Here is a 14,835-nt window from a genome sequence, read left to right on the forward strand (position 1 = left end):
TAGAACAGTAACAATTTAATCATGAAAGACATGATGCGACCTTGAAACAGCCTCATCTCAGCCTAGCCTAACTAACAAAGCAAGCATACACCAAACCACAACTAATTAGTGCAGCAACTGCCAAAAAAGCCAACACAGTTCTAGGCTGCATCAACAGAGGGATAGAATCAAGATCATGTGAAGTGTTAATACCACTTTATAATGCCTTGGTAAGGCCATACTTGGAATACTGCATTCAGTTTTGGTCGCCACGATGTAGAAAAGATGTGGAGACTCTAGAAACAGTGCAGAGAAGAGCAACAAAGATGATTAGGGGACTGGAGACTAAAACATATGAAGAACGGTTGCAGGAACTAGGTATGTCTAGCTTAAGAGAAAGAAGGACTAGGGGAGACATGATAGCAATGTTCCAATATCTCAAGGGTTGCCACAAAGAAGAGGGAGTCAAACTATTCTCCAAGGCACCTGAGGGTAGAACAAGAAGCAATGGGTGGAAACTAATCAAGGAGAGAAGCAACTTAGAACTGAGGAGAAACTTCCTGACAGTTAGAACAATTAATCAGTGGAACAGCTTGTCTCCAGAAGTTGTGAATGCCCCAACACTGGAAGTCTTTAAGAAGATGTCGGATAGCCATTTGTCTGAAACAGTATAAGGTTTCCTGCCTAGGCAGGGGATTGGACTAGAAGACCTCCAAGGTCCCTTCCAACTCTGCTATTGTATTGTATTTTTTTTAATTCCCCTTTCTCCAACACACAGTTCTTTCAAATAGAATATTTTCCAGGATTTAAAAAAAAGATTGCAAAGAAAGAAGTTCTAGATTTCTTATAGTAATGATTAGTTTATTTTTAAAGAATAAGCATTTTCACTTCTTTTTACTATTTTCCTGGCCTACTAAACGTAGTCCTTTGAGTGCATGTAAACTATTTTTGCAGAGTTTGAAACTCTGTAAAGAGACCAGTGTATGCAATTGATTACAATGTCATTATTTTGAAATAAGCTATTCATTTATCATAGATAACACCCGGGGAAATCTGAGAAGGTTGAGTGAGAAATTAGAAAGGTTTGGCATTTAGATATGCTGGCACCAAATTATCCTTCTTATCGGGAAAAAGATGAGAAGGCCAATCCTTTTGGATAACTTAAGTCATCTCTATTCTCTTTCTCTTCCAACGCTGACCTTGCATTTAGTAAATACTGCTGCCGCTGAATGATTTAAGTTCAGGCAAATTGCAAAATATTCAGTCACAGGATATGCCATGATTTAACCACAATTATAAAGTATGCCATGATTTAAAACCAAAAACAACCTAGGATGCTAAAAAACATTGATCAAAATAGCATTTGCATAGATTAACAACATAATCATCCATTTAAAATGAAGAGGAATAAAAATTAGGAAGCTTGTCTTAATGAAGGTGTCACAACGACGTATCCTTTGTATTCTAAAGTTCAGGAACGTTGCTAAAGAAAATGGTATGCTCCCGTCCAAGGCTGGCAATAGTTCTAGGCTGCCTTGGTGACTGCTTGGTCGGCCAATAATATCCTGGACCAGGGACTTTCTGTGCAGAATAAGATACAAACAAGAATTCCATAAGAAAACAACAACCATGCTAGTATTCAAAGCTCAGATCTTGTTTAAATCACTCTGAGGTCTTTTTTAAAAAAAATCTTGCTATCCAAAAAATAAAATAAAACCCACCTCCAGAGCAGGTACTACTTGGACCTGTCTATGTAGAATCAGTCTGAGTTAAAGTAGATCATCTAGGTAGGAATATCCTGTTAATTTCACCATTGAGGAGCATGTTTCAAAATATTGAAACAGGGAATGTAAGACCTGGTAACTACCTTGTTTCCCTGAAAATAAGACCTCCCCGGATAATAAGCTCTATCGGACTTTTGAGCACCTGTGCTAAAATAAGCCCTCCCCCCAAAATACTGCAACAGAGCAGCAGTCATGAGGTGACCATGCTCGCTGTCTCCTGCACTTCAAAAATAAAAAGACCTCCCCCAAAATAAGGCCAAGTGCTCATTTCGGAGGTCAAAAGAAAATAAGACCCTGTCTTATTTTTGGGACAACATGGTAGCTGTTCCGAACCTCCTACTCTTTTGGCCCTCCCTGTCTATTGCATCGTTTCTCAATCTCAGCAATTTTAAGATGCTTGGATTTCAATACCCAGAATTCTCCAAGCAGCAAAACAGGTTTACAGCATAGTAGCCTTGTCTAAGATGTCCTTAGCAACCATAAGCAAATTCAAGATGATTAGAATTACAGTCCTTGAATCATAGACTTGGAAACAGGCCACTCAGGCTATCAGGTCCAACTCTTTTCTCAGTGCAAGAATCCAAATTGAATTATACTAACATTATGGTATGACTCATATGATTAAAGATAATGGATTGTATTCATCTACCAAACTAAAATATAAGATCGCAAAATTCACAGGCTAGTGCCTAGTTTTTCCCAGTAGCTTTATATTTGCTGCCAGCTTGCTACTGCAGGATGAATAGTGCTAAATGAAATATAATACAGGCAGTCCTAGATTTATGGCCACAATTAAGCCCAAAATTTATGTTGCTAAGTGAAATATATATTAAGCGAATTTTGCCTCATTTTATGACCTTTCTTGCCACAGTTGTTAAGTGAGTTAACTTGGTTGTTGAGTGAATCTGGCTTCCCCATTGACTTTGCTTGTCAGAAGGCTGCAAAAGGTGATCACATGATGCCAGGACACTTGAACTATCCTAAATATAAACCAGTTGCCAAGCATCCAAATTTTGATCACATGACCATGGAGATGTTGCAACAGTTGTAAGTGTAAAAAACGATCTTAAGTCACTTTTTCAGATCCATTGTAACTTTGAATGGTCACTAACCAAATGGTTGTAAGTCAAGGACTACCTGAAATGGACTAGAATGCCCTTGTGTTTGGGCTTCATTTTGATCTTTCAAGACTGAGCACACTTCCTTATTCCAGATTGCCCAACTTCAGAAAAGATCCCAGGTGTATTGTCAAGTGTTCTTCTAATACATCAGGCAGCCAGTCTGATCTTCTCCAGAACAGGGTTTTATTTCCATGGAGGCAACTTAATAATGCCTGAATCTAAGTAACATTTACTGTCTCCATGTTTTCCTTTATATCTTGAAAATACTAGGTGTCCCGTCCCCCCCACCCCCGCAAAAAAAAAAGCTGAAAATCCAAAGGCTGAAAATGGAATGTCTCCAAGAAAGTCAGGAACCCCAAGTCAGCCCTACAGCTGCAAGCACAGATTGAGCCGTTGTCAATGTTATACTCACAGTGTGAGCTGGCAATATTCGTGGTACTTTTGATATGAAGGACGATCGTATTGAAACTGGTTGGACATCCTTTATTTCATACTGCCCTGGGCCTGGACCTTGCATCTACAACGTAATAAAATGCTTCTTTTTTACAAGTCCCATATACATAAATAGTTCCATAACACTGTTGTTCCTAGCATTATGTAGCCTTAAAGACATTGCTAACATAATCAACATTTTTACTCAGCGCAAGACAGCTACTCAATACTTGAAATACAGTTTGCATGAAGGAAAGGTTTAGCTACAGCTATAGCTTCTCTGTACATGTCTGCTTATTTGCCCAAATATTTGGCTGTGTGGCTGCCTGTAGACAAGGAAATATCAAGGGTGACAATGCCCAGCACTTCACTTTGAGGACTTTCTTAGAGCAGGGTTTCTCAACTATGGCAAGTCTAAGATGTGTGGACTTCAGCTCCCCTGAATGCCTCATCCAACCACGCTGGCTGGGGAATTCTGAGGGTTAAAACCATACTTCTTAAGAGTTGCCGAAGGTTGATAACACAGTCATAGAGCAATGCATGTTGATCCCTGATTGCGGGACAAGCTTCAGAGACTGTACTCTAGAAGATGGTAGGACAAGAAAGAACTGAGCCCTATCCATTGGTGCCTTCTCTCATTCCATGTGGATCTCTGCACGGCAGTCTCTGCAGCAAACTACAGTCATGCCAAAAGAATAACGAGTACAATTATGTAATCAGGAAAAAAACACAGGTATGTATTTGCATCAGGACCTCTAATGCAACTACATAAGACATGGTTTTTGCATCATTCATGTTGTCTTTTCCCCCTCCACCCTAGAGATGCCCGTGTCTCCACCACACAGAGAGCCTAGCTATGAGAACGTAGAAAGGGATGAGAAATGGAATGGTCCACTTAATTTATCCCTGCTTGCCCTCCCTGGGCATAGGGAATCCAAATGAAAAGAGCTGTTTTGTTCTAGGAAGATCAGTAAGAGCTAAGAGCTAAGTAATACTGACTGATTTTGACAGGTTTGCAAACCCCTGGAGTAATTACAGGATATCAGCTTTTGGCTTGCAAAAACAAATAACCATATTTTAAATGTACAAACAACTGACACCAATCTTTTGCTGACTCATTTGTTAACAAAGGCATTTTCACTGATCAATCTATTCTCAACCACCTGGAGACAAAAGTGACACCAACTAGTAAAGCAGTAATTTATTTATTGTTATAAGACAAGAAATAAATCTATTTATAGTTTGGAGATAGGCTGATATTTGTCTGTTGTTATTTCTGTGTTTCCATGTTAGCATCTGTCATGTTCCTTTGAGCATAACACTCCTGCTTTCGTACATATTTGAAATAATCACATTTTCTGTGCAGGTGTGTTCATACCTTTTTCCATTGGGGCAACTCAGTTTTATTCTGTTTATCCAAGATAAAGTTTAGGAGGATTTTCCATGCAAATATTTCTGAAATTTTCAAAACAGGCATAACACAGTTGCATTTTTAAAAAAGCAGCCAATGGAAAGTGAATCATAAGGAATTGTCATGGATTGTAACAACAGATAATTTAAGAATCTTTGATAAGCATAGGTTGCATTTTAGGTTTTAAAAAATCATGCAGCTATAATAAAAAGACAAAGACAAAATAGAAATTTTCAGGACTACAATATTATAATAAAATACGAATAGGCCTATCAAGATATAATACAGGTTGTCCTCAGTTAACGACAATAATGGGAGTCATAATATCCATCACTAAGTGACACAGTCAAAAAGTGCAATGTTGTGTGACTGCATCGCTTAGCAACATCAATTCTACCACTTTCTGGTTTCAGTCATTAAGCGAATCATTGCAGATCATCAAGCAAAGACATCACACGGTCACAATTTGCGATCTCCTGCCAGCTTCCCCATTGATTTTGCTTGTAGGAAGCTAGCAAAAAAAAGGCCAAAATGGCAACAACATGACCTTGGAACAATGTGATGGCTGGAATTACTGAAGGATCCATTGTCAGTACCATTCAATTCAATACCATCAGAAGTTTGAACAGTTGCTGAATAAGTAATTTTAAATGAGGACCACCTAGATGTCAGTATAATGAATACATATACAATGTACAACTTCTATTTTTATTCTTCTATCGATTGTAGAAATATATAGTTTTTAATAAATCAGCTTTTCCAAAATGGTGGCCTCCAGATCAGGGGTGAAATCCAGCAGGTTCTGACAGGCTCTGGAGAACTGGTAGCGGAAATTTTGAGTAGTTCGGAGAACCGGTAGTGGAAATTTTGAGTAGTTCTATGAACTGGCAAATGCCACCTCTGGCTGGCTCCCGAGTGGGGTGAGAATGGAGATTTTGCAGTATCCTTCCCCTGCCATGCCCATCAAGCCACACCCATAGAACCGGTAGTAAAAAAAATTGAATTTCACCACTGCTCCAGATGATTTTGAGATAAAATTCTACCACACTATGATTTTAGCATACCTAAAATCTAAAATTTTAAATTAAAAGAAATGTGCGTTAGCCAAAAGGGCTAAAATTCCTCAGCATGCTTCATGGAGTATATCTGCCACAATTTTCCCCTCACTGTACAAAACCTACCAGATATATCTAAAGAAGATCCAAGGAATGTCAAGCCAAGGGATGAGGAAGACAATTAAAGCAGTACTTTGGCTCAAAGAATTCAAGAGAGGTCCACATATGTTCTCTTTATTGTTGATTTTATGTCCTTACATTAATAAATCTAATGATTCTTTGGATTTTCCCAGCCCACATATGGTGGTCCCAGCATTCCTCTATTTTTAAGCTACTTTTTTTAAAGTGCCTAATCCACCTTGGAGTATGTTTTAGGAGAAAAGACTGGAAAATATTGACTTAATAGAACCTCAGTGAACTTGAATAAATGTTATCTCTAAAAATAAAATAAAATAAAATAAAATAAAATGGTTAAATGTTGGTTTGCTTTGCATCCTAAACCATCTTTCTGCTGTACCTGAGACAGAATCTACAAACAAAGTTCATTGCAACCCTATCTCTTTATGCAGAATCTCCTTCCTGTCCATGCCTATCCCAAAACAATGGCCATTTATTTCCAATACAGTGAACAACACATGCAAAATCACTCTCCGGGCATCAATAGCTTTAACCTGCAAAGAATACCCAGGTTGCAGCTGTTCCAAGACAGGCAAACACTAAGACTTCAGTTCCAGTTCATTTGTTGCAAAATATTGGATAGCAGCTGTATCAATAACTCATTTAAAGAGTAGTTGTTTACATGGAACGGCTCTCCTGTCACAAGAGGCCACCTGCCACGAGGTCATTAATGAGATCCTCAAGGATTTTCAAATGAAAGGTTAACATCTATTTAAAAGCCAAAATAAAAAAATAAAATCCTCAGACAATTCACATTATACTTAGTTTGCTGCTGCTCTTTCAGAATAAATTCTGGTCAGCTATCGCAATATGTATATACTGTATATTACAGTAGCTGATCAGAGTTTATTCTGATATGTATACATATACATATACATATTTTCTTCCATCATAATCCTTAAAAAAATGCTAACCTGATCTGGAAAATAAGAGAACTAGGCTCTGGAAGTTAAATTTGTCCTCTTGTTTTTCCAAGGCTTATGACCTGGCTGATATCTCAGAATTAGCCATGTATTTGAAAAACTACAGGCATTTAAATCCTAATCCAAACAACAAAAGCAGTGATACGTTGCATTTTTAAACAAATATCATACAAGCAAGCATAACTTTCTTGAAAGGAAAAAGGTGAATCACATCTCCCAGGGAAGAGGCCTGGCCTATAAAGCCTATGAAAAATACAATATGTTTTCAAGCTTGCTGACAGCCTCCTTCTAATTGCATAAACACTATGGTGATCATGCTTCTCCCTAAATGCACCTTTTTGCCTTGATTCACAAATTCAAAATAGGGCTGCTTCAACCTGACAACGATCGTTTAGAACTCAGTTGATAGGTAGTAAAGCTGATGTAGACGCAGAACTCAAAGAATGGTTTGAGTAAGGACCTGCTTTTCAGAGGGTATGTTCTTACACCTTGTCTCTTGCTGTGGCCTCAGGGTGAAAGAATATTCTGTTCTGAAACCACACAAAGCTTTACTAAACCTATTTATAGGATACAAAACTGAGGTGATTATGCACACAAGCAGCAACAGACTTTCTAGCTTCTTCATTGCAAGACAGAAAAAAGTTTGGGATTCCAAACTATCAGATAAATCCAGCTACAAAATTTGGAATTGAATTTAAGCATAAGAGACATTGTTGTGACACAACACAGGGAAAAAAATTATACACATTTTCCTCAGTTTTCAACAAACAACAAAGAAGTATATACTCAATATTGTATAGACATATTGCCTCACCTCAAGGAGAATCCATTGGGTGTTCTTGATAAAGTATCCATGTGTGTTTAAATATGTAGACAGACCCCACGGAAGTATCCTGATTAAGCATCAGGATCTTCTCTTGCATCTGATTCCTTGCATAAATATTTGTGTGCTTGGAGAAGTCCTTCCTATCAAATCTAATAGATATGTCAGAGAAGGGAGGGAAGAGGCTTAAGTCCTCTGGAGTTGGGAAGCTATAACAAATTTTAATAGCAAAAGCAGTTAGTACTTAAGACTTATATGCTGCTTCATAGTTCTTTATAGCCCTAAGTGGTTTAGAAAGTCAGCATATTGCCTCCAATAATCTGGGTTCTCATTTTACCAACCTCGCAAGGATGGAAGGCTGAGTCAACCTTGAGCCAGTCAAAATCGAAATCCTGGCAGTGATCAGTGAGTTAGCCTGCAATACTGCATTCTAACCACTATGCCACCACGGTTCATAAATAAATATGTGATAGCCTCTGTGCAGTCATTCAATGTTGAGTGAGATGGCGGAAAATAAGGTTCATGTGCAATTCCCATCAACAGAATCTAAAGTGAGGTTGTATCTTGTTTATTTACCAAATCCAGATTTAGTATAACTAAAAGCGGAATTTTGCAAACTTTGAGGGGGAAATGAAAGGTATCAGTTTAAATTCCACTATAATGGGTATGTTTTGTGGTCCATATCTCTCAGAGTTCCTTCTACAGCCTAATGGCTTAACAGGTAAAAGATTCTGATTTGGTGGGCTGCCAAAATGTAGATCATAAATTTAGTTAGGTGGTTTCCCATTTTGCTAAATCAGGGCTGCATAAGCTGTTTATGTGGCACATGCCGGTAGGTTTTACATGGTGTGCTGGCAGCTGCCTAAGCCCAAGAACAAAGAAGAGGCAGGGGAAGAACAAAAATTAAAATGGATTTGTTTAGTGTAATAGCAACTAAAGTTAATTAAAATTGTACCTTTATGTAATAAAATTAAACCTATGAATCCATCCCTATAATATGCGGGTCAACATCAGTTTAATGCACTTAATGAATAAATCATTCATATATAATTTACCTCCTGATTAATGACAAGGAGAAATGTAACATAGCTCTTAAGATACTAGTTACAACCATGGAACACACTTTGCACATTCCTTTTTAACATGTGATTATGATAAATGATTGGGATTGATCATAGCTGCCGTCATGCCTTTTTAAACCAAGGATAATGGTTAACAAATATTTGAAGGGCCACTTTATTGCCTTTGCCCCAAGCAATTTCCCCTTCTTCTTTTGAAATGTATGAATACATCGTGTAAAGCAAACAAACTTCAGAGTTACAAGACGACAAGAATTGCACTGGAGGGCACCATGAAACTTTGAAAGCTTCTTTAAGCTATTGATCACTCCTCAACATGCAGCAGCTCCGGTTGGCATATAAAAGCTGCAAGCCCTCCTTCCACTATCATCTTTCCAGATACATTTTTTTAAAAAAAAAACCAGAAAGTCACTAGTGACCTCAAAAAAAAAAAAGCATACCTTAGATATTAAATGCATCCCTGGAGAATTGTGGTATGAAGACCAAATATTATTAATCATAGACCAGCTGAGGACAAAGTTAATAATAAAGAGGAAGAAACCAATCATCTGACCCAAAGAAGCTCATTTACTACTTTCTAACAGCTTGCCTGGATTTCTTCTTAATAGCTTAGCTGACTGTTTTCCTTTCCATAGTGCAGATTTTTTATGGCTAAAATATTTTCAGCAAAATATGCCTTTCTTTTCTGCTCAGCTGTAAAAGGCATGTGGGAATCACTGTCATAATGTCAAGCCGGCCTCCCCCAGCAACCAAGAAAGAAACCACTTAACTCCATTTTGCAGAATTAAGAGTACTTTTACTGGTTATGAAAAGATAGCAGCTAAGCAAAGCAAGATCCGAGGCAAAAGCGTGTGAAATCATACATATCTATATGTGACCAAACCCCTTCCTCCTGGTAACCCTCATCCCAGTGTCCAATCTGTAAATCCCTTAGGTGTCATGTGAGTTCCATCTTGAAGGAGCATCATCAAGTTGGTATGCAGGACGGTTGGTCTTGACCGACACCGAGCACTAATCTCCAGCATGCGCAGTAGACGGTGTGACCAAAACTCCCTTTTTACAATCTCTCCTGTACTAAAACTTCCCCTCCCAAATACCAGGCCCCCCTCTCCATTTCAATGGCAGCCGAAAGCAAACAGCAAAACAGAGCTGACACATAAACTGTCATTTCTGTGCATGAAGATGCGTTAGGAGTGACGGAACTGTCACATTCATTTCCACCACCACCCCAATCCTTTGTTGTACAACGCTTTCACTTGATAACACGTTTTCATAGACAAATGTGAAGGGGAAATACAGCATTGCTTTGTACTAGAGGGAAAAGACAGATAATTTTAATTAGAAAACTGCCTCAGAATGACGGAGATAACATTCTTGTTAGTCACCATAACCCAATACTTAGAGTATGTGTTTTTATAAACCTCTACCCTAAATACACCCTCATTGGTTTGACAACTTGGCCATTAAGTCATTAAAAAGTCACAATGTGTTAAATCAATGGACAATCTAGTCCAGGCTCTTGTTACTTATCGTGGCCATCCCGAGGCATATAGGAATCCATCACAACTGCCAATAGTGTTGCTTTACAGATGTTCCAGAGCATTTTGGAGCAGAAAAAGCCAACTAGATATAGCGCAGGTACTTTTGATTCAATGCCATTGATCCCAACATATGGAGAAACCTGGGAATTATAAATGGGTCAGCTTGTCCATCACAGAACTATAAGCCTGAAGCCACACCTTGATTCCCCTTGATAATACCTTTCTTGTTCCACTTTTTAAGTCAGAGAACCACAGTCATCATCCTATTTGAAAGCAGCAATTTCAACAAAGAAATTATGATCTGGGTCAAGTAAAAGCTTTTCTTTTCCATCAATGAACAACCCATTTCTTAACATCCCTACTCTTCTAACAGAAAACAATTGCCCAAGTCTTCACATTACAGATCAATTGATGTTTTTTCAATGTTTTTGGAATTCCAATTATACTTTATTGTAATGAATTAAATCCCATCTATTGCCATTATAACTGCTGTTCCTGATTATTACCTTCTCTATAATATCATTGCCAATGCTGATTTTTCTGTTGTTTTTGTATATCTTTTTTCTACTTCACACATCAACAAGGAACATGTTATGTATCTCTGTTGAGGTACAGTTGCCCCTTTCCTAGGTAGGACAGTTTAACCACTATGCTCAGGTTACCATGATATTTTTTTTAGCAATAGCAATAACACTTAGACTTATATACCACTTCATAATGCTTAACAGCTCTCTCTCTCTAAGCAATTCAGAGTCAGCATATTGCCCACAACAATCTAGGTCCTCATTTTACTGACCTCAGAAGGATGGAAGATTGAGTCAACTTTGAGTCGGTCAGGATCAAACTCCTGGCAGTCAGCAGAATAAGTCTAAGAATAGAATATTGCATTCTATTCATTGCACTACCCCAGCTCTTTAGGTGAAACTATTCCCGTGTGTGTTTTCTCTTACTAGGTTTGAAGCTGCAGATGATGCAGAATGTTGAGTAGAGTGCTTCGCCATGCGTACATCTCATCAGAGCTGACATAATTACTCCAGTTGCCAAATGGCTATTGACAAGTCAGGATACAAGAGATCCATTTTTCTACTTCTCTGGGATTTTCAGAAACCTTGCTAGCTATGCTGCATTTTAAAGATGATTGGCATTCTGGGATTACCCAATAATAAACTGCCCCTTGGCCTCTGGAATGCTGTTACATATGAATACTTGCTTTTCACCTCCATGTTTCTAATATGAAAAGCAATACTTGCTTTTCACCTCCATGTAGCAATCATTTTCTATATACTTCCATTGCTGTTTTTTTAAAATTTCTAAGCACATGCGTTACTTTCAGACATTTTTAAACATTAGAATCAGGGTGGGTTCCTGCCAGTTCTAACCTCTTCTACAGAAGAGGTTCCACAAATCTACAGTGCCGTTTAGAACCGGTTGCAGCTCCCTCCCCCCGCCTGTCTGCACATCATCAAGATGAAGAGTGAGAGGAGGAATTCTGGGAGTTGAAGTCCACAAGTCTTAAAGCTGTCAAGTTTGAACACCTCTGGAGTTTTTTTCTAAAGGGTTAGGGGTGCAAGGGTCTTCTAACTTGACAGCTTTAAGACTTGCATGCTTCAAATGCCAGAGTTTCTGAGCCAACATTTTGGTTGCTAAGCAAGAGCGTTGTTAAATGAGTTTCACCACATTTTACAAGTTGACCACGCCCACCCAGTCACATGGCCAGCAAGCCACTCCCACCCAGTCACATGGCTGGCAAGCCACTCCCACCCGGTCACATGGCCAACAAGCCACTCCCACAAAGCAGGCCACACCTACAGAAGAGGTTCTAAAAAAATTTGAAACCCATCACTGATTAGAATGTGATACCCCCCCCCAAAAAAAAACGTGAAGAAAACCCAAAAAACAGCATCTTTCCAAATTCATTTAACACAATTTGGAAACTGAAGTGAACTTCGATCCAATTACAAAATGTAAAAATGCCATTAGGCAAATTTTTCTTCCTATCATAGATACTGGGAAGAGGGCTTCGGAGGCACATTTAGCCACAACAGCTATATAGTTCAAGGTCTTCTGTGTAATTCTGACTGTGCTAAAGTGACAGCTTTTCAAGAATATGACTGATTGGTCTTTTGAAAAGTTTCATATGGCCTATGCTCCTATCTGTTCCTTCAGGATTGAGTCATTTATCAAGATTATGGTGGGGTGACTCATAGGCTCTCCATCTAATACACTTACTTAATATTGATGGCAAGTTCTCACTACTTCCTCATTGCTTTGGCTCCTGAATCTAGGTATTGTTAACTGGGGAACAGATGCATCAATAACATCAGCCTGCTTATTCCTCCGATCCATATTTGGACAACTGCAATCAACACATCTGTCAAGTATGAAAGACATGATCCTAGATACCTTATAATGAAAATGTTCAAGTTCTCATGAAGGCTGGAGTTTCCTACATGGATTCTCTTGCTCAAGAACCTATATTACTCAGTTGGCAATATGTGCTTTTGTAGTATGGTGACTGGTTCATGAAAACACTGGCTGTCCAACACAAGAACTAGGATGATGTTACACAGATGTCAAGAGCTCCAGTTGGAAGTACAGTAAGACTAGTGACTTACCAGGGAAGGTGAATACCCTGGGTTTATAACATATGCATAATAGGTTCTTACTATCATCTTGCAGAATAAATCTTTTGGATTGGCCAAGATTTACATAAACATAGTGCTACAAATCTGACTAGTAAACTAGTAGTGATGGTACAATGTTAGAATGCTTATGGTTTTAATGATTTCAGTATAACTTTAGCATATATTTAGCACTGATGATGATTACCTGGTTTATTTTCATAATGAAACATCTGCAAGAAAACAACCAAGTTCAGAGAGCACTAAGGTCCCCATAGGCCAACTCTGAGCTATAAATATTCTATCAATTTAGCATATATGAACTATAAAAATCCAGATGATCATTAGATGGAAGCTAAGAAATACAAAATAATAATAATAATACAACCCTGCCACAGATAACCGGCTGTGCCACAGATAACCGGTTGTGAGTCCCTGTGCGTGAAGTGGGGCCCAGGGAGGCAGTTGGGCTTGCTGATTGTATACCTGGCTCCTCGCTATGCATCAGCAGCCCTGCCCGAGCTCCTCGAGGTGATCGCCGAGATGGCAGTTGAAACCCCCAGATTGTTGGTCATGGGGGACTTTAACTTGCCATCGGTAGGGGAGTCATCCGAGGTAGCTCGGGAGTTCATGGCCTCCATGACAGCCATGAACCTGACCCAAATAATTCAGGGCCCCACACATGAGGGAGGACACACACTGGATCTTATCTTTGTCTCTGGCCGGTGGAGGAGTGATCTGGGAGTAGGGGATTTAGCCATCACACCCCTGTCATGGTCAGATCACTCACTTCTCCGGCTCGACTTTCCAGCCGCTACACCCCACCACGGGGAGGCGGAACCGGAATGTCCAAGATGGTTCCGCCCCAGGCGCCTGATGGAACCTGACAGGTTCCAGACGGAGCTCGGGCCATTTCCTATAGCCCTGACCCGCACCCAGATGGAGGACCTATTGGCTGCATGGAATAGTGCGGCCACTGGGGCCTTGGACCGGGTTGCGCCTTTGCGGCCTCTCTTGCGGCAGCGAACCACCCAGGCTCCTTGGTTCACCGAGGAGCTGAGAGTGATGAAGCGCCACAAGAGACGCCTAGAGAGCAGATGGAGATCGTCACGCTCTGAATCTGACCGAACACAGGTGAGAGCCCATTTACGGAGGAGTTTGACTCTGTTACTTCTGACGATATGGACAGGTTGCGTAGGCGACTGCGAGCCACCACATGTTTTCTGGACCCGTGTCCCTCCTGGCTTGTACTGGCATCCTGGGAGGTCACACGAGGCTGGCTCCAGGAGTTAGTCAACGCTTCTTTGAGTGAGGGGTTCCTGCCGGCCGTCCTGAAAGAGGCGGTGGTGAGGCCCCTCCTCAAGAAGCCTTCCCTGGACCCAGCTTTGTTAGCCAACTACCGTCCTGTCTCCAACCTTTGCTTTCTGGCGAAGGTTGTAGAGAGTGTGGTGGCACAACAGTTTCCACGCCACTTGGAGGAAACTGATTATCTGGACCCGCGCCAGTCCGGTTTCCGGCCCGGCCACAGCACGGAGACGGCAGTGGTCGCGTTGGTGGATGATCTCTGGAGGGCCAGAGATGGGGGCTGCTCCTCCATCCTGGTCCTATTAGACCTCTCGGCAGCTTTTGATACCATCGACCATGGTATCCTATTGCGTCGACTCGAGGGGTTGGGGTTGAGGGGCACCGTTTTGCGGTGGTTCTCCTCCTACCTCTCTGGCCGAATGCAATTTGTATTGGCAGGGGGGCAGAGATCGACCTCGAGGCCACTCACTTGTGGGGTGCCACAGGGGTCGGTCCTCTCGCCTCTCCTGCTCAATGCATATATGAAGCCGCTGGGCGAGATCATTCGTGGGTTTGGGGTAGATTACCATCTGTACGCGGATGAC

The 14,835-nt window shown here is 40.3% G+C and overlaps 1 protein-coding gene across 1 annotated transcript in view; it reads right to left on the bottom strand.

Annotated features, from left to right (window-relative positions):
• Positions 1-853: 853 nt before the first annotated feature.
• Positions 854-14,835, bottom strand: part of STPG4 (sperm-tail PG-rich repeat containing 4) — a gene marked incomplete at its 5' end in the record, with an annotated part of 28,209 nt that continues 14,227 nt past the window's right edge. The window contains 2 exons of the mRNA XM_081943931.1: positions 854-1,560; positions 3,297-3,401. Of these exons, the coding sequence (XP_081800057.1) occupies positions 1,444-1,560; positions 3,297-3,401 (222 nt within the window). The 3' untranslated portion in view covers positions 854-1,443. The remainder of the gene's footprint in view (positions 1,561-3,296; positions 3,402-14,835) is intronic.

The sequence above is a fragment of the Natrix helvetica genome (genome assembly GCF_964273705.1).
Source record: "Natrix helvetica genome assembly, chromosome: 2".
NCBI classification, from domain to species: domain Eukaryota; kingdom Metazoa; phylum Chordata; class Lepidosauria; order Squamata; family Natricidae; genus Natrix; species Natrix helvetica.